The following is a 20760-nucleotide window of genomic DNA, read 5'->3' as shown; positions in this document are numbered from 1 at the left end:
GTCAACCACTCCAAGCTGCGTAAAACACTACAGGATAAATGATTCAGTTCCTTCAACAACTGAATGTCCCCCAACAGGTAGGAAGAGCTGTCACAGACTAAAAGACACGTTGACCGGTTACAACGTGTGGACCTTGGTTGGATCTTGATTTTAATGAATAGATATAAAAAAAAAGACATTTTAATAAGATTGGAGGAAGTCGAGTATGGCTTGGTTATTAAGTAAGAAATTGGGTGAGAGAATGATAGTGCTATTGTGATTTTTTTTTTTTAAAAACCTCTTTATCTATTGGATAGGAATACTGCCACATTTAAAGAGAGATGACATATGTCTGAGATTTTCTTCAAAACACAGTTCTGCCCCCTGCCCCTGGCCAAGACACACTCCCAGAAACACCTAAACTAGAACAAATGAAGGAAAAGCTAACGGTCATGTGGTGTGGGGGAGGGGTGTGGTAGATGGGACGAGAATGATAGAATATCGGTAATGGTTCAACCTGGGTGATAGGTCCATGGGGCCACATCCCAATTAGACAATTTATTTTACTTTGTGTATGCTTGGAAATTTCTACCACAAGAAGTTTTTAAGAAGTCCCCGTTGCCCCTTCTTACCTAGCGATTCTCCAAGAAACGGGAAGGGTGAATCTCATGCACAGATCTTCTCAAGGCTGCACTTGTCCTGTCCTCACTCTCGGCTGTTGGAGACCGTGACGTTCCGCAGTGCCCTTCAAATTTGGGCTCACCTTGGTCCAGTGGGGACTCCTGGTGTCAGTGACTTCTGGGAGGTCCATCTCATCCCTGCACACCAGTACTGCCTCAAGAGGAGCTCTCTCTCATTTTAGACCGGAATCAGGAGGATCCAGACGGGTCGCCACTTATAACCGGTATACATTTCGGCCCACAAGCAGAGGTACACAAGAAAGAGGAGGAAATTGGTTTTGTAAGTCCACTTGATTTGTATGTTAAGCCTTGATTCTGCTGGTGTCCTGTTCGGATTTCCACCCATCCCTATTTGGAGATCACAGCAAACCACAGTGAGGGAAGGTTGAGGTGAGAGTGTGGCTACTGTTTATTGAAGGACACACTTGCAGCTTAGACATCCCTCAGCTTGGTGCCTCCTTTGTGTTTCGTGGCTCTTATGCCACATGTGGGGCGATTTGCCGTGATTCTGTCTGTATGCCCAAGACAGCCATCTCCTCTTAGAGTTTTTGCCACATCTTCCCCTCTAACCACGCTTTGAAGACTCCTCCTCCATGATCCACAGACCTCTCTCTGATGGTTGGTATCTCTCAACAGTCTAATAGGAAAAGAAGGCAGTAAGTACGGAATTTCGAGAATCCTGCTTCTGTTAGGTTTCTGCTCAAGTATCGTCTTTTCTGTGGAGTTGGGGATTTTAGAAATAAAAGCCCAGAGGATGAGCGTGATATTGCCCCTTTTAGCCCTGCCGTGCCCATCCTCTGGCCAGAGAACGCAGTCTGTTACCTGCTTGCATGCAGAAAGGCAAGGGTAAAAAATAAAGGGAGAAAGGGGAAAAAAAAATGAAACACGAGCGGACGAGCATCTCAAAATACCCTACCCCTCTTAAGAAGATGTGAGTTGAATTCATGGGAGAGGTTCCATTGGAGAAAGAGGAATTGTTCTTGAACATGGGGTCTGTGCGTTTGCAAAGGCTGTGTGGGATCCAGGTCCCCAGAATGCTCTGATGTCATCATTCAGGTCAGAGAACCCCCGCTGGGGCAGGGTGACCTTTGAACCTTAACAGCCCTGTGCTGGAGTGAGCACTGGGCGGTGTTGCTGGTTCTCTACGTGGTCTGAGTTCCTCAGCCATTTAGGAGACTCGACGACTTTTATTCCTATCGGGTCACCTCAACGAATTTCCCGAGAGTCAAGGAGGGCCAACCAGTAGGGAAAAGGAGGAACAGGGTGTTACACATCTTCTAAGCAACTCCTGTCGCTGGTACCATGAAACAGCGACAAAAGAGGAAACATCTGGAAAGTGAGGAGTCCCCGGAAAGTGCTGAGCAGGGAGCAGGTATGCGCTGGGCACCTTGTCTGGGGCGTAAAGGCTGCTGCCAGTCTGAGCCTTCTCTAGGGAGGTGGGTTGGAGGAGCGCGTGTCCCCGGTGAAGTATCCGAGGACGCTGCCATGTCCGTTCCTCAGCATCCCTGTGGGGTGAGATGGCATGGCAGGGCCACATGCCCCCGGCAGTCAGCCCTGCCCGTCTGAAGACTTCTCTCTTGGGGCTGCTTGGGGCTGGAGCTCTGTGACTCGTAGCAGGCCGGGCTCCTGCTTGCCCAGACTCAGAGGGGATGGCTTTCTCAGTCCTGTATGCTCTCTTATTCTCTTTGTTCCATCTTCCTCTGGGGTCACTGGGTGGGGGTGGGGGGGTTGTGAGGGGTGCTGATGAAGATCTGTGGGTTGTGCTGTCCCTTTTACTGAAGAGCAAAGAGAAGCCTTGTTGACAAAATATTTTGAGAAGTCAGAAAGGAAGTTGTCTAGCGATGGCAGTATACTGAAAACATGGAGATGGTATTCCTTTAGAGGGAAGAATTTACCAATTGATCCATGGAAGTTTGTGAATCTAAAGGTGTGGTCTTGGCCGTGGAGACTGGGGGGAAGGAATGGGCCTTTCAGAGACCAAGCCCAGATGGATGGGGGTGAGAAATGTCGTCAGGGCCCCACAGGGAGCCCGGGGAGCTGTGGATTTACTTCCCACAGCATTACATGTAAACGAGTAGCTTGCCTTGAGAGAAGGCGTGGTCACATGTAGGAGGTGGGGCAGAATGGAGTCCATGCCAGAGAGCCAGCCGAGCCTTCTGCCCCAAATCGGGGCCCAGCAGTTTCCAAAAGGCTCACGGCCCTGAAGAGTATAGGATGAGCCTGGGGACTGGAGGCCTGAATGGGAGGCAGATTTTCAGGCAGCAGCTAGGATAGGACTGAGAAGGCAATGATTGGTGAGATATTTTTGCCTCTGTGTGTATGATGGGGTGGGGGCAGTAAGTGGGGAGAATGCAGATAGAGTGTCCTCAGATGTGAAGTCAGCCTTGTAAAGTTCCTATCACCATGCCTGGATCTGGGAGACACTCAAAACATGTAAGAGCGAATGCAGAACTCTTACTAAGGGAGTTTCATGAGATCATCACTTATATACCCATATATACTTTGATATAGAAAAAAATTGCGTATCTCCACACATGCTACTTCATTAAACCACACATAGAGCATATAGGTAGATATGCACATCCCTCCTACAGTGTGTTCCCAAACCATCCATGGGTATCAAAGTCCTCTGCTCTTACACCGAACTCTGGAGTATGAGTATATCCCAAATGCCGTATGGGACATACTCATACTAAAAATAGGCATGACCCAAGAATTGCATGGGAAAGCTTGCACTAAAAAATTGTTTGCAATTTATCTGAAATGCAAATTTAACTGGGCATCCTCTGTTTTTGTTTGCTAATGTGGGGCAATCCTTGTAAACTTAATACCAGCTGACATATCGTACACTTACTGTACTTCTGTCTGTCTTCTAAATGCTCAGCATTACCGGAGCCTAGAATAGTGCCTGATACATAGTAGTTGCTCTCAGAATTTTATTGAACGAATGAGTAAATGATTGAATACACACCATAAATACAGCCCATATTATATAAAATGGTTACATGTCGCACAATTCCTGAATGTGAACACAAACTATGCACCAGACTCTCCACTGATGTGTTTCTACCCTACTCATCACGCCGTCCCCACATTTGTGAAAGATTTGGCTGACACACACAATTCTCACACTTCAGACCTACTCTTCACAGCCACCACTCAGGCCTTCATTCCTAAGAAGAAACTACCGAAATAAGTGTTGATAGTAATTCAATATGGGAGTATCCACCCAGGACCAGACTCTGAGCTGTGTGTATTCACACTTAGTAAATATTTGTTGGACGGATGAATGATGCCCAAACATGGCCCGCCCTCTGTATTTCTGAGACTTTCATATCCTTCTAGGGGTCTCAAAGTCACAGGAAGATGCCCCTCAGCTTGAATCAGCTGGGGTGGCCAAAGGCTGGGGCGCAGCCGTAGGGGAGGTGTCCTCTGCCTCTGAATACTTCTCCTGTGTTTCTTCTCCACGCAAGCTCATCCACGCTGGTAAGGGCTCAGGGCTCCTTGGGTGTGGGGCATGTAGATCCAGGAGAGGCCAAGAAGAAACCCAAGCCGATCAGAGGTGGTCAGGGCTCCGTGGAGGAGCCTGGGAAGCTGGCATAGCTGTTAGAAGAGCAGGGGTATAAGCTCAGTGTGGGCGGGGGCGGGGGAGCCCGGGTGCCACCATAGTGGGCAAGTTAAGAAGCATGGGCCAGAAAGGTCTGGGCTCGAGGGGTGGGGCCGAGGGACAGGGGAAAACACCTTCAGAGGAGCTGTGTAGGCTTTGCCTTTGCTCTTGCCTCCAGAGAAGGATGGAGCTCCTCGGCGCAGGCCTCCCACCCTGGAGCAGGACCGTCAAGCTCGGACCCCCATGCCCTGATGCGCACAGCCGTACTCCCCACACATCCATTCTCAGCACACAGCCCCCGCCCCCCCAGACGTGTGTTCCGCGGTACCATCTCCTACATGACTGTCCACATTCCACAAGCACACCAATGGTATCAGAGATTCACACAACCCACCAACATCCCGTGCATGCCACAACCCCTTGCCACCCTGCTCCACGCCCCTGGATACAGACGCCCGCCAGCATCCCTCCGCACACATGAAAAACGCCTAGCTACACCCACCCAGATTAGGAACACCAGTGCCGGGCTCCTCACCACGCATCTTCACATCTGAAGACCCCTCAGCTTCTGGCCTGCCCCCACTCACATTCTTACATCTCTGATTTCTCTTCCCAGGACTCCGGAGAGTACCTCGAGACAGTCCTCAGCCTAGATCACCCCTACCCCAGGTTCAGGAGCAAGGGGAGACTGCTCCCCCCTTACACCATGCCTCCTCATCCCCTTCGTCCTATAAGACCTGTGTGTCCTCTCTATACGTGAACAAAGAGGAAAAGGGCATGAAAATATACTACATGCAGGTACAAATGAAAAAGGGTGTGGCGGTCTCCTGGGAGACTGAGGAGACCTCAGAGTCACTAGAAAAGCAGCCGAGGATGGAAGAAGTGACCCTTCCCGAGGACGTGCGGGTAGGGACGCCCCCTTCGGACGTGTCCACCAGAAACCTGCTGTCTGACAGCGAGCCCAGCGGGGAGGAGAAGGAGCACGAGGAGCGGGCAGAGTCAGACAGCCCGCCTGGGTCACCCGCAGTTGAGGAGAGACCCAGGGCCAAGACCCCCGACTGGCTGGTGACCATGGAGGCTGGCTTTAGGTGCATGGCCTGCTGCCGGGTCTTCTCCTCCCTGGAGGTCCTCCAGGAGCACGTGCAGCACGGGATCCGGGACGGTTTCAGCTGCCACGTGTTTCACCTCACCATGGCCCAGCTGACGGGCACGGCGGAAGCAGAGAGCACCCACGAAGAGGAGGAGGAGGAGAAGGAGGAGGAGGACAAGAAGGAGGAGGAAGAGGGAGCGAGACAGGAGGAAAAGGAGAAGGAGGAGGAACAGCCCGCACCAGAAGACCTAGGTCCGAAGCGGCCTTGGAGCCAGTGCCCAGGCTGTGTGTTCCATTCTCCAAAGGACAAGAAGTGAGCAGGGGCCGGGGGAGGCCGGGGGTGCCGAGGGAGCGGTACCTTCTCCAAGCTGCCACTGCTTCTCCCATGCAGGCTCACCCCTCCAGGAGGGAGACCTGGGGGCTCTCACAGCTCAGGGGACACCTGAAGGGGGGTGGGTAACCGGGCCCCTTGCTTCTCATCCAGGCCTTTAATAAAGCTCTGACTGTAAGTGGGGATTTACCCTGAGCTTTTCAGGCCAACAAAGCCCCTTTCCTCCTGAACTACGACATGTCTTTCTCTGTTCTGGTTTCCACACAGCAACTGAGATTCATGAGCCAGAAGATCCCGGAAGATGGTGTGGCCTTCTCTCGGGAGAGGTAAGGCCTGAGGCTGGCGTCGTCTGGCCCGATGTCATAAGGTCCCAGAGGAATTCAGGGGAAGGGGCGCACCCCACACTGGGTTTCCACATCAGCTTGTGCCATGCCCCGTGCTTCCGGGGACTTGATCTCCATTGACTTACACAAGAAAGAATTTTGATTGGCAGTTACCTCAGCGGCTCCACAACTGACCTGAACTCTAAGAGCAAATCCTGCCCAGAGGCCTTAGGGACTGAGAGAGCTCAGCACAATCTCAAGGGCCAGGAGCAGTGTGAAGCGAGGACACGGGGCCTAGCGGGAGCCGAGGTCTGAGGTGTGAGAGCCTTCAGCCTGAGCTGGCCGCTCACTCTGGGACAACACGGAGTGTGGAGAAGGGAGAAACTCGGAAGTGAGGCCCCAAGAGATCTGGAAATGTTCCAGCACCTTGATTGGGCTGTAGTTGATCTGGAAAGAAACTCACTCTCATGTGTGTGGCTCTGAGCTTTAAGACAGAGGTGAAGGGTGACTCTGACTGGCGGAGCTCGCGTCGCTTCCCGTGGCCTCGTGCTCTGCCTTATTTGTTGAATCGCTTCCAGGGAGAAGACAGGGCTCTGGGGAGAGGAGCAGACAGGATGCCGATGACGTGAAGGAAGACGAAGGAACCGGTTCTCCGTCTAGCATCACAGGACCATATACATGTCATATGCAATAAAGGCTGTTTTCCAAACCTCTCCGGGATATATTCTTGAATTAAAATGATCTATCCATCTACCCACCATGTGCATTGGTCTCGCTGGTGGCTGGTGCACTAGGTTTCATGCCACAGTCCTTTTCCAGAAACAGCGGTACTCATGCCCCTGGGATTGACGAGGCTTCCATGTGGCTGTTTTCACAAGGTGGCTTCCGCATCACGCAGGAGACTGGGACAAATACGCCGAGTTCTGACAAGGTCGCTGGTAAGGAGCAGGTGCTTTAGAAACTGTGTCCCACGGGTCGTGACTGAAAGCACTGGGACAGTCTTCAGGGGGCTGGTGGGTGCTGTGCATGTCTCCCCAGGTCTAGCCTGGACGGGGCCTCTTAGTCGTGGCTTCTCAAGGAAGCACCAGGGCCGAGGAGAGATGTCATTGTGTGGAAGCTGTCTTTGGAACAGTTTCCTCTGGGGTTGGTGGAACTTTGTCACAGCGCACAAAAAGAAGCCATCCGACCACAGTCAGGAATTGGAGGAAGAGATGGCTGTAATCAGGGTTTCAGCCAATAAGCTCGGATATGTCCAGTTCTGACGCTAATAGGTCAATTGCCAAATAAACTCTTACTTTAGCTGCTCAAGTTTTGGACGCTCTCAGCCCTGAACTTCATCCTCACCCCACTGCTACCAGCCCCCCCTGGAACTACAGACGTCTGGGAGGCACCGAAGACTCATTTTGATGCATGAGGCTATCCATGGACTGAAAGGTAAGGGGGGGGGTGCAGCTTGTTTTTCTAATCTGAGTAGGGGGCCACAGCCAGGCTTCAGAGAACTGATGGAATTGGAGATTCCTCTAATTCCTCTGATGAAATTCAGAGACTCTGTAAAATGAAGCAGAATCAGGTCTAATTCCAAAGTCTCATGGATTTTTTCCCTAGAAGGTGAAAGGGGCCTTTCATGGGGCTTTATTGAATCAACCATGGTTCCTGGGATGTGGTGTTGTTGTTGTTAGTATTTCAATCATCATCTTCATCCAGCTTCCTCACTGACTTCATGCTTCTCAGCCTCTCCAAATGGGGTGCCATCTGCACGTCCATATCCCTTTGCCTCATGATGCCCAGAGCCCCCTTTAACCATCATTCCAAGAACTCAAAATTTGAGGCTTTTCTACCCTTCCATACTCACACTGCGCCCTCTGGGAGGTTCCACACCCTCTCTGGCTTTGCTCTGTAATCTTCCCCTTTGTTCCTTTGTTCCTTAAGTCCACCAGGAATTCCCCCTTCCCTCCTGCCTTCCACCATCTTCCACTGACAGCCTCAAACACCTCGAGTTGATTCCACATAACTTGGTTGGACGCAGGTTACACAGTGAGAGTTCTGGCTGTTCTTCCTGCTGGGAGAGACTTCCCTGGAAAGCACGGAGCAGAGTCACAGGAGGGCCTGTGGGTGCGAGTCTGGGTGCCGCGGGAGGCAGCTACTGCTAAGTCTAGAGAAACCCGATGGATTTTTACCTCTGCTGATCTTGAGTCCACCTGCCTTATTGAACTAGCTCACGAGTTTATCTGCGTGTTCTTTTGGGCTTCCTGGATCAACGATGATATTAAATGTAGATCATATGTTCTCTGGATAACTTGAGTAATTCATTTTATAGATACTTTTTATTTTATTTATTTGCTTATTTTTTAAAGATTTTATTTATTTGTTTGAGAGAGAAAGAGAACACAAGTGGGAGGAGGGGCAGAAGGAGAGGGAGAAGAAGGCTCCGCATTGAGCAGGGAGCCCAACCTGGGGCTCCGTCCCAGGAACCCAAGATCATGACCTGAGCCAAAGGCAGGTGTTTAACCGACTGAGCCACCCAGGTGCTCCTATAGATGCTTTTGAAACAGATAACCTTTTCTAGACCTATTTTTAGCTTCCCCTCCACTCCCCAGAGGTAACCAGTATCAGAGTTTTGCATGTATCCAGTCCATATTTTCATATATGCGTATATATATAATCACAATATAACTTTGTGCATCACATTTTCTTTCAACCAATTGTGGAGTTCCATGTTTTATTTGTGTCAATTTGTATTGATCTAGGTCTGTTATTTTAACTGTTCGATGTTATTCATCCATATGCATACAGCACCATTGATTTTTTTTCGATTCAGGCATTACGGGACAATTGGATTGTTTCCATCCTTTCTGTGGAGCAAAGAGTGTTTTGTAGAGCATTCCAGGCTTCTCCGGAGAGTCAAGAAGGGCCAGGCTATCTGAAGGATTGCTGCTTGCCTCCAGCCACCTTCCAACAAGCTACCTCCAGCCAGCACTTGGAAGCACCAAGAGGTAAAAACTCCTCCAAATGGAAAGATCTAAGGAGACAAAAGGTAGGAGATTAACGCCCGGCATCCTGTTGGGGCTCAGGGAAGTCTGGGCTGCCCTGAGCCTTCCCCCATCAACCCACCCACCCTGGCCTCTCTAAAGAAATGTGGAGGGAAGGAAAATCTGAAAGCTTTGAGCAGACACAGGCGAGATGTTGGGGGCTGAGGCTGTGGTTGAGGTCTCTGAGTAGACCCTGAGGGTGGAGAGCATCCAGACAGTCAGGCTCTGCCTTCTGAGAACGTCTAAAGATTCTCATAATTGGGGTGATGCCAGTCACACGCAACTGACTTGGGCCACCCTGTCCCAGAAAGCTCTGCTCTGTCGGTATCTATTCTTGGTCACTCTTGTTTTCCATTATTTGGTCACTGCCTTTGGTCCTCCGCTGATGGGGATCAGAGCAGGTAGAAGACCCAAATGACCCGTTTTCCTGCTCAGTGTCACCGCAGAGCTTGGGGGTGAGAGAGGAGGCCAGACTAAGCTCATGAAGGAAAGATGGGCTCTAAGGAGGAGATCTGAGTTGAGGGTGTTTCCTCAGGTCTTGACGAATGAAATTGAGCGTCACTACCACAAGGATTCCCTGAAGTCCTCCTTATTTTCAAGACTGGCCATGGGTCTGGGTTCGCTCAGTGAAGGAAGCAGGGATCCCTATCCACTTGGTGCCTGCTTAGACTTGTCCTCCTCTGACACACACTCTGCGAGAATGATCTTCTCTCTAAGACAACTTTTTACTGCTGTCTCTCCTGAGCATTTACTGCCCTCTCACAGGGTCCCCCTTAAATGCCACTGTGGTGAATGTATCATTTGATAATCCTGCTTCTCATTCTGTTCTCAGTACCTTCTGATAAACTGTATCTGCTTTATGCCACAGTCTTCACAGATCAATAATCCTCCTTGACTTTGTTGAAGCAGATGAATCCATGAGGAAGCTTAGCTTTTTCCCTTTCTTCTTTGCCAATTCTTTTCTATCTTTTAAGATCCTTTTCGTATCTACTATCCTGACTCTTTTTTTTACCCCCAATTTTGGCCAAATTTCAATCTCCTTCCCTAATTTCCTCATAAACATTTGGAGTTTATCCCTCACAAATTAGGGGATGTTTGGTTGTTGAAAAGTGCTAAGTTCACAGATGTTCTTGAAATTATGGAAGCTTCCCTGTCTGGCGACCCACAAAAGGAGGCCCATGGAGATATCCAGTTGAGTTCCAAACCCTTCCAAACACAAAGCTCATACCAAGAATACCTCCCAGCAAATTAGAGTCCCTAGACCACTGCCCAAGCTCATTTGAATTACCATCTGGTTATGATGATTTAGGTAAAAGTCATGGGGTAAATGTATCCCTAAAATCCAGGTAAATAGAAAACCAAAGAAAATATAAAACCAAACTTGGAAGGAAATCACATTAAGAAAACAAGTTAGGGAATGGTTTTAATCTGTACCAAGATGTGTATATATATATGTGTGTGTGTGTGTGTGTGTGTGTGTGTGTGGTTTTAGTATGTTGGAGATGGGGATAGAGTGGGAAAGGGCCTATGAGCGCTAATGACTTATCCAGATATATGTGTGTGTGTGTGTGTGTGTGTGTGTGTGGTTTTAGTATGTTGGAGATGGGGATAGAGTGGGAAAGGGCCTATGAGCGCTAATGACTTATCCAGACAGGTTCAGTGGAGACACCCATTGTTCCATCTGTCATGAGTGCACCAAGCCTGACAGGTCCCTGCTGTTTCTGTCATACTTTTTGGAGCAGCCTGTAAGAGCAGAGGCCTGAGGTTCCCTTCATAGGTGTCTCAGGCGATTTTCCACTCTGAGATCTCCTCGCCTCATCCAAGAACCTGACCTGGGCAGCTTGCTGCTCTGGGTCCCCACACCTCTCCTCTCATCTTCTCCTTGCTGGAGAATGTTTTTCCTCGTCTCTTGGCCAAGCTCTTCCCTCTCTGAGGCATTCCACATATTTCCCTCTCAAAACTTGAATAGTAAATTTTCATGGCTTATTAAATCCTGAGAATGTGGTGAGAAGCAGGATTGTCAACAGAACAACTAGTTTACCTTTTCTGAGGAGTCTTGAGAATTTGATCTTAAACCTCTCTAACATGGAGGGGAAATAGAATAGTGAAATGAGCAGTTAATGAGAAAGCACTTTTCTAAGTATTTGTATGGATTAATTAGTCCACAGAATGACATTATCTTATGGTAAAATGAGCCTTATCCAGTCTAAGGGATTGTGGGAGCCCTCTGGGAAATTTGTCCTCATTCTGCAGCCCTGAGGTCAGCTGGGACCAGCTGGCACTAGCCTGGAGCCTCCGAAGGGTGGATGAAGGACTTATTCATGCCTGCGGTTACCGTACACTGTAGTCCTCTGAGGTACTAAGAAATTTCAGGATTGATGAGGTGCACCTGGTCCAGATAGCCAGAGTGGTTTCTGTGCAGACAACTTCTGGCCTAGGGGGTTCTGAGCTGGTTCTCTTTGATCTCGCCCAAGTGCGGGCAGGAGTTCCCCCTCCACATCACCACCCCTACCGTCTCTCTAGGGGTGTGGGCTATGCCATAGGTCAGGGGGTTATGAATGTCCTGGCGGAGTGGACACAGAAAAAGTTGGATGGGTTCCACCTGGGTACGTCTCTTGCTGGGGAGTCATGGGTGAGGTGCTGGTTACTGGAGACACATGCTTGCTTACCTGGAGACAAGCAGAGTATTCTGAGAGTGTTTATTCTGCACCTGTGTGTGTGTGGGGGGGGAGTGTTCCCTTCTGGTTGGTTATCTTGTCTAGGTGCCTCAAGACTCTGTCCACCCAAGGAGTCCTTTTCATCACAGGGGTAGGACGTTTGCCTCATTTGCCATCATATCTTTTCCCCAAAGTACAGTTATGATAAGGTGTTCCCACTTCCCAGACTCCTTTTCTCTCAGTTCCTTTCTGTCCTGTCATCTCTTCTCTCCAGAATGGTCTGTTGACTCAATGGGTATAGATCCAAAGACAGCAAGAAATGCCAGCAATTCCAAAATAACAACACAGGCATGTCGGGAAAACTTCAAAACATTTATCCTGACACATTTTAAAAAATTTCACAAAGAATATATTAAATGTGTAAAAGCTCAAATGATACAGGAAGGGAGTAAAACTTAATTTTTTTAAAATCCTTGCCCAGTGTATTCCAATCCTCCAAGTTAACATGATGAAACATTTGATACACAAACTTTCATACATTTTTACACACACACACACACACACACACACACACACACACACACTTTTCTTTTTTCGTGTAGGTATGAACTAGGTCCCCATCAACTTGCTGTGATATTGTCATTTACTCTCTCCTATTGACTCATTTACTGAAAAAGTGGCCATTTTCACGAAGACATTTTCCGATAGCTAACAGTAAACATCTGCTGAGTGCTTACTCCGTGTCAGGTACTCTTCTAACTGCTTACGTGTAACTCTCGTATGTCAGTTTCACGACATACCCATTAAACGGGTGCAGTTATGAGCCCTCTGTGACAGATAAGGGCAGATGAGGCATGAATAACTTCTTCATCTACTTGGGTGACTTGCCTGAGACATTGGAACAAGTCAAAATCCATGCCTTTAATCATTCTGCTTTATTGTCTCTGTTGGGAAGACTGGATCATTTTGCCACTAAAACCTTAAAATATCATGTTACATTTTTACATCTCTAAAACAAGCATGGGCTTGTTACATGGGGTAAGCAAACTGACTCTTGTTAAAAATCCTTATGCAGCTGCATGAAGGTAAGCCAGGCACTAGAAGCTATGGATTCAAGATTGCCTACCAAATTTTAAAAATAGCTTTTTTTTTTTTAAAAAAGATTTTATTTATTTATTTATTTATTTGACAGAGACAGCCAGCGAGAGAGGGAACACAAGCAGGGGGAGTGGGAGAGGAAGAAGCAGGCTCTTAGCGGAGGAGCCTGATGTGGGGCTCGATCCCAGAACGCTGGGATCACGCCCTGAGTCGAAGGCAGACGCTTAACGACTGCGCCACCCAAGCACCCCTAAAAATAGCTTCTTGAATGTAATTTATGTAATGTCAAGTCTAGTAGGCTGTCTAAATGTAGCAAAGAAGCAAAGATAGGTAAAACATTACTTTGAGTTGACAGGTAAGTACCAAGAGTGTGGTAATACCGGGGCCAGGGTAGAGACCTATAGAAAAAGTTGCTGTTTCCGTCCAGGCCCTTGGAAGGGCTTCACCACCTGCCAGTGCCCCTGGGGCAGCTAGTCAGCTCACTTCTTAGTACACAGCATCTTCAGTTTGATAGACTCACAAGGAAGCCTTCCAATGCGGTTAGCAGTTCTGCGTTCTTGATGCAATCATAGTTTCAGAGTGTGGGAGGATATCAAGCTATGAAAATATCCTTGGAGAGACTTGCTTATTAAATTTGGCTTTTTCAATCTTCCTAATACTTTTTCACTAAACACCAGGCGGCTCCCTTAATTTTTCAGATTCGTGTTGTTTTTCTTTTGTCTAATGAACTTTCAAATACTTCCTGATGAGCTATTGAGGTTGGAAAAAAAAATAAACATCTCTGGAATAAAAAAGATATTGACAATGACAAGTAGAGAAAGCCCCAAAATGAGGCTATACTTCATTATAGCCTATTAATTGGAATGGAAAGTTCACATTACACTGCTTAGGGTACATAAATAAAAGTCAAGGATTCTCTGAGGTATCTCTGGGATCCTTATGAGTCTCCACCATTTCTAATGATTAAGATTTGACTGATAACATAGAGGATATTTAGTTAAATTTGAATGTAAGAAAAACAGTGAATACATTTTTAGTATAAGTATGTCCCACATCTCATGTAGGATATACTTATGGTAAAACATAAGTATTATTTATCTAAATTTCAAGTTTAACTGGATGTCCTGGATTTTTATTGACTAAATCTGACAACCGTATTGATGATCCCCAGTGGAGGCAGCTAAGGGTGGGTACACACCTGATCTTGGGTAGTCATAAGATGCTTGAGGACAACTAGGTATGGTGTCAAATCCTTTATGGACGTAACTGAGAAGCCATGGCCAGTATTGACTCTAACTGCTTCCTTGGGTTTCTCTTGGGTGGGATGAAAACTTCCTCTTAATGGCTTTTTGATAAATCTGGAATAAATAAATCCCCATATCCAAAGGGGAGTCCCAAAGTGAGTCTCATCCTTACAACTGCGTTTCCATTTCAAAATGGAGTCTTCCTAGAATTAGTTGCATATAAATAATAAGGGATGAGGAGGTTTGTGGAGCTTGGGATTAATATACCTTTTACCCTTTACGGGTGAAGTTTTGCTCTCCTGGGAGACTTAACATGAGCAATGGAAATAGTCTTGTTATACTTCTGGATGCATGGCCAGGGTCTAGTGTTGCAGAGAGTGAATATCTGGTCGTAGAAACACAGACCCAGGCTTGGATGTTTCTGAGAACCAGGCAAAGACCTCAGTTTCAAGTTTACCTCTTATGGCTTTTAGAGACAACAATGAACTACATGTAGTTCCCAGAAGGGAAATCATGGAGCCAAACCTTACTACATCTACTGTACAGACTTCTATATTTGGTTCTATCTAAATTATATTTTAGGGTAGGGGTTGTTTACAGCTATGGAGGTCCAGAAGATTCTCATACATTCTATGGACCCTCACTCCCAGAGAGAAGGCTGATACCATAGAAATACTATGAATTTGCTGGGCTGATGGTGGCATTGCCCAGGCCCGAAAGACTTACGCTGCTCCCTGAAGTGTGCAGAAGGATTTTGGTCTCTTCTGTGACCTGTCGTAACATCATGAAAAGCTACTGCACCCGTGTCAGAGAATTTCAGGTGTGGTGGGAGAAGACTGGTCAGGTTTAGGCTCAGCGGTATTACCAGAGTCCAGGAGAACAGATGATCAGAAGGGGAGGTGTCTGGGGTGGGAAGGATATTGCCGGGCTTTCACAAATGTTGCGGGACCAGGGAAGACCACCAGAAGTCCCTGGGCTGTGATTTAGGTTGCAGGTAAGGGAGTGAGGAATGGAATTGACCTTATACACCTGGCCAGCTTGTCATGCATCCATTCATTTGTCCTTCATTCGTTTACTCATTCATCCATTGGATGGCTGTCATGTGTCTGGTGTTGTGTTAGGTTTTGAAGCAACAGTAGTGAAGCAAATAAGACCTCAGTCTCTCTGGAGGTCAAAGTTCAGAGAGATTGATACATAAATACGCATAGGAATTAATTAACTAATCAGTTAACTAATCAGTTAACTAATTAACTAATTAGTTAACTAATTAACTAATTAATTAATTAATAGGAGATAAGCTGCTTAATAGAAGAAGTAGAGTCTCTGTGGGTACAAACAGGAGGGTCAATTAACTGAGCCCAGTGGGAGGGGGAGGGGATGGGGGACCAGAGCGAGTTCTCAAGGGCAGTGGTCAGGGAGATCTTCAGGACGAGCAGAAAGTTTCCAGGACCTTCCCAGGCAACGATGGAAGGAAGGAAGAAAATTTCAGGAAGAGGGACCAGTCTGCTCCGAACCCTTAAGATGAGGAGAGTATCGTATGTTCTTCAGTACCTCTGGGGCATGACATCCGAGGGAGGCAAGTGACAGGACGTGTGGCCGGGAAGGGAGGCAAGGTTTCGTAGACCATGTTAACAAGTTTACATTTTGTTCTTTGGGCAAAGGGGACTCCCTGGAGGTGTTTGGCAGAGAAGTGACTCTGTCACATGAGTGTTTCAGAAAAGTCACTCAGGTGACTGTGTCTAGGGTGGATTTAACTGGACATCAACATGGATAGAAAGCTCATATTCTTCTGGGGGGGAGTGCATAGGTCACTGGAGTCAAGTGCGGCAGTGCGCTGGCTGTTCTTCTCTTTTTTGTACGAGGCTTGGCCAGAGGCCATCATGCCTTCGTTCCATTTAGAGCAACATGAAATCAGTAAAACCGCTTCAGATTATGCAAGGCAGAGCTTTCTTGGTATCTAAAAAATAACATCACCTCAGGACCCAAAAAGGGGTCTGGCACCTGTAACAGCTGAATGGACACAGCAGCTGGAAAAAACCAGAAGATGAGAGATTCTGGGGCAGGACACTGGAAACATGTCACAGCCAAGGGCCCTTCCAGCTCCCGGACCTCTCTACCTTCTCCTCTTCCTGCCCCCCAACCTTGTGAGGAGGAAGGTGTATTCTAGAGACCTTTGGTCGAATTCCCTTGTACGGACCCTTCCCATACAAGTCGTAGCTTCTTTCTCTCTTTTGAGAAGAAGGTTAACAGCGGTGATGATTAAATGAGGAGCACCCCTGAGGAGATGTGCGTATACCTCGGGTTGTCAGAGATGGGAACGCGTGCTAACTTGTAAATTTCTTCAGGAAACCTCTTTGAACAGACCTGTGCTGGTCCCGTGTGTGGGGCTCTTTCCCCCGGAACAGGGAGGGCCCTGCCTTCAGGAGCTTGCTTCCAGTTAGGCCACGGAGTTATGGTTGAACCTTGCCACAGGAACCTTTTTTGCATCCGAAGAAGTTATGAAAAGTCAAGAACATCTCTCTTTAAAAATGGTTGCTGAATTCCTTATTTATTCAAGATCATCTCCTCTACCAAAGTGTGTGTGTGTGTGTGTGTGTGTGTGTGTGTGAGATACAGATCTCAGACACTGAAGAAGTAATCTTAAAATCATAAAGATGAATTCAGTATGTCTCTGTGAATTTAGTTCAATGCATTTTTATGTCTAGCCTGGTCTGTCTCTGGATGTAAAATATTTACCCTAGTGTGTATTTTAAAAGAAGAAAACGGATGCCTGGCTCAGGGAAGGGAGCCACTCCTGAAAGCCTCCTTAGCTTTACTTTTGAGGAAAGGGAGATACTGCTGTGGAAGTTATTTCTAGGATGTGAACGCAGCCTGTAGTCACACTGATGAAAAACCTGTGATTCTTTCAAGCACAGACACACTGAAAGGTTTTTTTTCTCATTGTGTGTGTGCGTGCGTGCGTGCGTGCGTGCATCTGTGTGTGTGTGTACTCCTGTGTCAACATTCAGATTAACAGTTATGTGTTGCAATCCCATATCTGATAAAAGGTTGGTATCCAAAATGTAATAAAGAACTGATCAAACTCAACACCCAAAAAACAAATAATCCAGTGAAGAAATGGGCAGAAGATATGAATAGACATTTTTTCCAAAAAAGACATCCAGATGGCCAGCGGACCCATGAAAAGATGCTCAACATCACTCATCATCAGGGAAATGCAAATCAAAACCATGATGAGAGACCATCTCACAGCTGTCAGGATGGCTAAAATTAACAATACAGGAAACGACAGGTGTTGGCGAGGATGTGGAGAAAGGGGAACCCTCGTGCCCTGTTGGTGGGAATGCAAGCTGGTGCCACTGTGGAAAACAGTCTGGAGATTCCTCAAAAAGTTAAAAATAGAACTACCTTACAATCCAGCAGTTGCACTACTAGGCATTTATCCAAAGAATACAAAAATACTAATTCGAAGGGGTACATGCATCCCGTTGTTTATGGCAGCATTATCAAAAATAGTAAATTATGGAAACATCCCAAGTGTCCATTGACTAATGAATGGATGCAGAAGTTGTGGTATATATACACAATGGAATATTATTACACATCAAAAAGAATGAAATCTTGCCATTTGCAAAGACATGGATGGTGCTAGAGAGTATTACGCTAAGTGAAAGAGAAAGATGTTTGATTTCACTCATGTAGAATTTAAGGCACAAAACAAATGAGCAGAGGGGAAAGAGAGAAAGAGAAAGAGAGGGGGGCAAACCATTAGAACAAACTGATGGTTACCAGAGGGGACGGGTTATATAGGTGACGGGGATGAACGGGAGGGCACTTGTGATGAGCATTGGGTGATGTATGGATGTGTTGAATCACATATTATACCCCTGAAACTAATACTACCTTGTTTGTTAACTAACTGGAATTTAAGTAAAAAAGAAAAAATATATGTCAGACCCAGAGTGCAGGAAGGAACCCGAATCATGGCAACGCTCCCAACACCCTGTGGGTTGAAAGTAATGAAATTCCCTGCGTGGAGATATGCTGTTTATCTTCCTTATTAGTCACTGGATACCATTTATAAGTTCCAAACAGCTACTGTTTTTAGAGCCTTCTCTCTTTCCATTTCTGAGAGTCTGTCATCACTATCTCTTTTGATCTCGGAAATGTAATGTTCACCAAACCACCAATTACCACGAAGTATTACTATAACAAAACATACCGGTATTCTCTGTGGAATTTGTTGTACTGGGATTTGATCTTTGTTGCTATTTCTTGGACTGTCTTCCTAGCTAGTGGCTTAATTGAACTCAAATTCCTTCTGTCTGTTGACAACTTCAAAGCTTTTGTCTGGAGATTAAGCTGGTAAAGTAACAGAAGTATTCCTCCCACCGCCCGCCACGATAGTCCCTTTCTTTGCTACACATTGAAAGTGGGCTTCGTATAATAGCATGAGAAGATGTAAAGTTTGAAGGTTTTAAGAATGATTTGGAGAATCAGGAGTAAAAAGGGATTAACACGAGTGAATGTGAAATGTTCTGTTGCCCCAAATACCGCTTAACATGGATTAGAATTTAGGTTTCTCGTAGAGCCTAGTTAGGTACTTTACCACTTTCAAGTTCCAACGTCCAGATGTTCTTTGAAAATCTATTTTAAAGTTCTAGCTGAAGATCTTAGAATAAATTTGCACATGGTGAAATGTAACATGTGAAGAGTTGAAAGAGAAGTCAGGCTGGGAGGATCTTGCCGAAGAGAAACTGCCTGATCCGTGATCAGGCGTGCAAATGGAAGTCAGATGGGAAAGGAGAGAGGGGCAGAGGTGGTTTCGTAATGCGCGGAGCATGTAGCCCTTTGAAAGTGCTAACCACAAAGGGGCAGGTGCAAAGTGCTCAGTAAGAGCTTCTCGTGCAAGCCCACACCGCAGGAAAGGCAGGGCCACGAGCGTGGGAGGTCTTCCCATTTTTGGTACCCAGGCCGGAACGATGAAGCTATTAAGACACAGGTTTTTCTCTGAGGGAGAAGGCCTGTGATGTTCTTTCAGTAGAGTTTCCAGAGCTGATTACATATTCATGCTAACAAAGCCATATCTGTCAATCGAGGGACCTTTGTAAACAATGGAAGAGCATAAAGGCCAGCTTCTGTCAGACATTGGTTGGTATCTATTACTTCGGTAGATGACTTAATCCCTATTATTTAATCTTAAGTAATAAGTAATTACTTAATGTCCTCATCTGTGAATAAGCGATGATAATAATAGGATTGCTGTGAATATTGAATGAGACTGTGGACGTTGGGCATTCTGGGCAGTACCTGGCACACAGGAGCTGTTTCATAAATGGTCATTAGCAGTCATTATTCACATTAGGAAGAATAGTGCATCTCAGGCTTTTGTTGTTATTATTTTTACTGACTTGCTAAGATCACTTGTGAGACCTTCAGAATTTGCGTTTGCTGCTTGTCTCCTATTGGCCGTTTGTTCAGATGGGGTGGCTACAGAAACGCTCCAGCTCCCTTGCCCTTCACATAGAATCATTGTGTTTCTCAGAAGTTCTCCATGGATTAGCTCCATTTACCTATGCTATTACAAGGCTAATATCACACTCTTCAGTGCTGGTCTATTCTTCCCTATCTCTCTTTCTTACTTTCTTATGGGGATTTCTTCCATTTCTCAAATTAATGATTGGATTCAGAATGTTAATCACTGGGTTTGATTTGGGGAGAACGCAAGTCATTTTCTTTCTTTTTTTTTTTTTTAAAGATTTTATTTATTTATTCGACAGAGATAGAGACAGCCAGTGAGAGAGGGAACACAAGCAGGGGGAGCGGGAGAGGAAGAAGCAGGCCCATAGCAGAGGAGCCCGATGTGGGGCTCGATCCTGTAACGCCGGGATCACACCCTGAGCCGAAGGCAGACGCTTAACCGCTGTGCCACCCAGGCGCCCCGCAAGTCATTTTCTTGACACGAGAAGTTGTCAGGTCGCCTTCTATCAGAAGATACTGATAGAGAAACTAAAGTTTTCATTATGGTTAACTCATCATTCCCTGCACACATTTTTTTGGTTACAGTATTGTTTAAATAATATAATGTAGAAGTGATACAAAAAGTATAAGGGCACAATTGATTTTGTAATTGAACACATTCACTTCAAGCATCTGAGAGTAGACCTCAGTTATACCAAATGCTAAGGGAAAGATAATCTAAGAGAAAACAGCTTATGGTTTAAGAAAAATTATAATACCATTTTCAGTAATCGAGTCCTGTTGAATTCTGTTGAGTACAACAGTAGTGATTGGTGTCATGGGGATATTAATTAAGTTGAGAGCCATTGACCAAGTTTAAAAGAATGGCTGTGTTTGGGTAATGGGTGATCCTTCTTATTTTTTTTTAGTTCTTAGTTACTAAATATGTACAATAAAAAGTGCTAGTATCTACTCTTACCACATTGTTCTCTTTTTTGTAGAGTGAAAAGTGGAAAACAAAATATAAGCTCTTTCTTAATGAAAGTCACTTTATTGATATTCTTTTTTTTTTTTTTTAAGATTTTATTTATTTATTTGACAGAGATAGAGACAGCCAGCGAGAGAGGGAACACAAGCAGGGGGAGTGGGAGAGGAAGAAGCAGGCTCATAGCGGAAGAGCCTGATGTGGGGCTCGATCCCATAACACCAGGATCACGCCCTGAGCCGAAGGCAGACGCTTAACCGCTGTGCCACCCAGGTGC

General features: G+C 46.3%; 1 protein-coding gene across 1 annotated transcript; it reads left to right on the top strand.

Annotated features, from left to right (window-relative positions):
• The first annotated feature begins 848 nt into the window (after window positions 1–848).
• FAM170A (family with sequence similarity 170 member A) lies at window positions 849–20558 on the top strand. Its single transcript, XM_045794866.2, is given in 7 exon segments — window positions 849–2031; window positions 4005–4145; window positions 4883–5615; window positions 5617–5669; window positions 5955–6013; window positions 6589–7444; window positions 8829–20558. Coding segments are annotated over 6 exon segments (1107 nt in total). The 5' UTR covers window positions 849–1961; the 3' UTR covers window positions 6640–7444; window positions 8829–20558.
• Window positions 20559–20760: the final 202 nt, after the last annotated feature.

The sequence above is a fragment of the Ursus americanus genome, chromosome 5, assembly GCF_024610735.1.
Source record: "Ursus americanus isolate L20-20 chromosome 5, mUrsAme1.1.p, whole genome shotgun sequence".
Lineage (NCBI taxonomy): Eukaryota > Metazoa > Chordata > Mammalia > Carnivora > Ursidae > Ursus > Ursus americanus.
The sequence above is the reverse complement of the archived record's forward strand: the minus strand, read 5'-3'. Positions and strand labels throughout refer to the sequence as shown.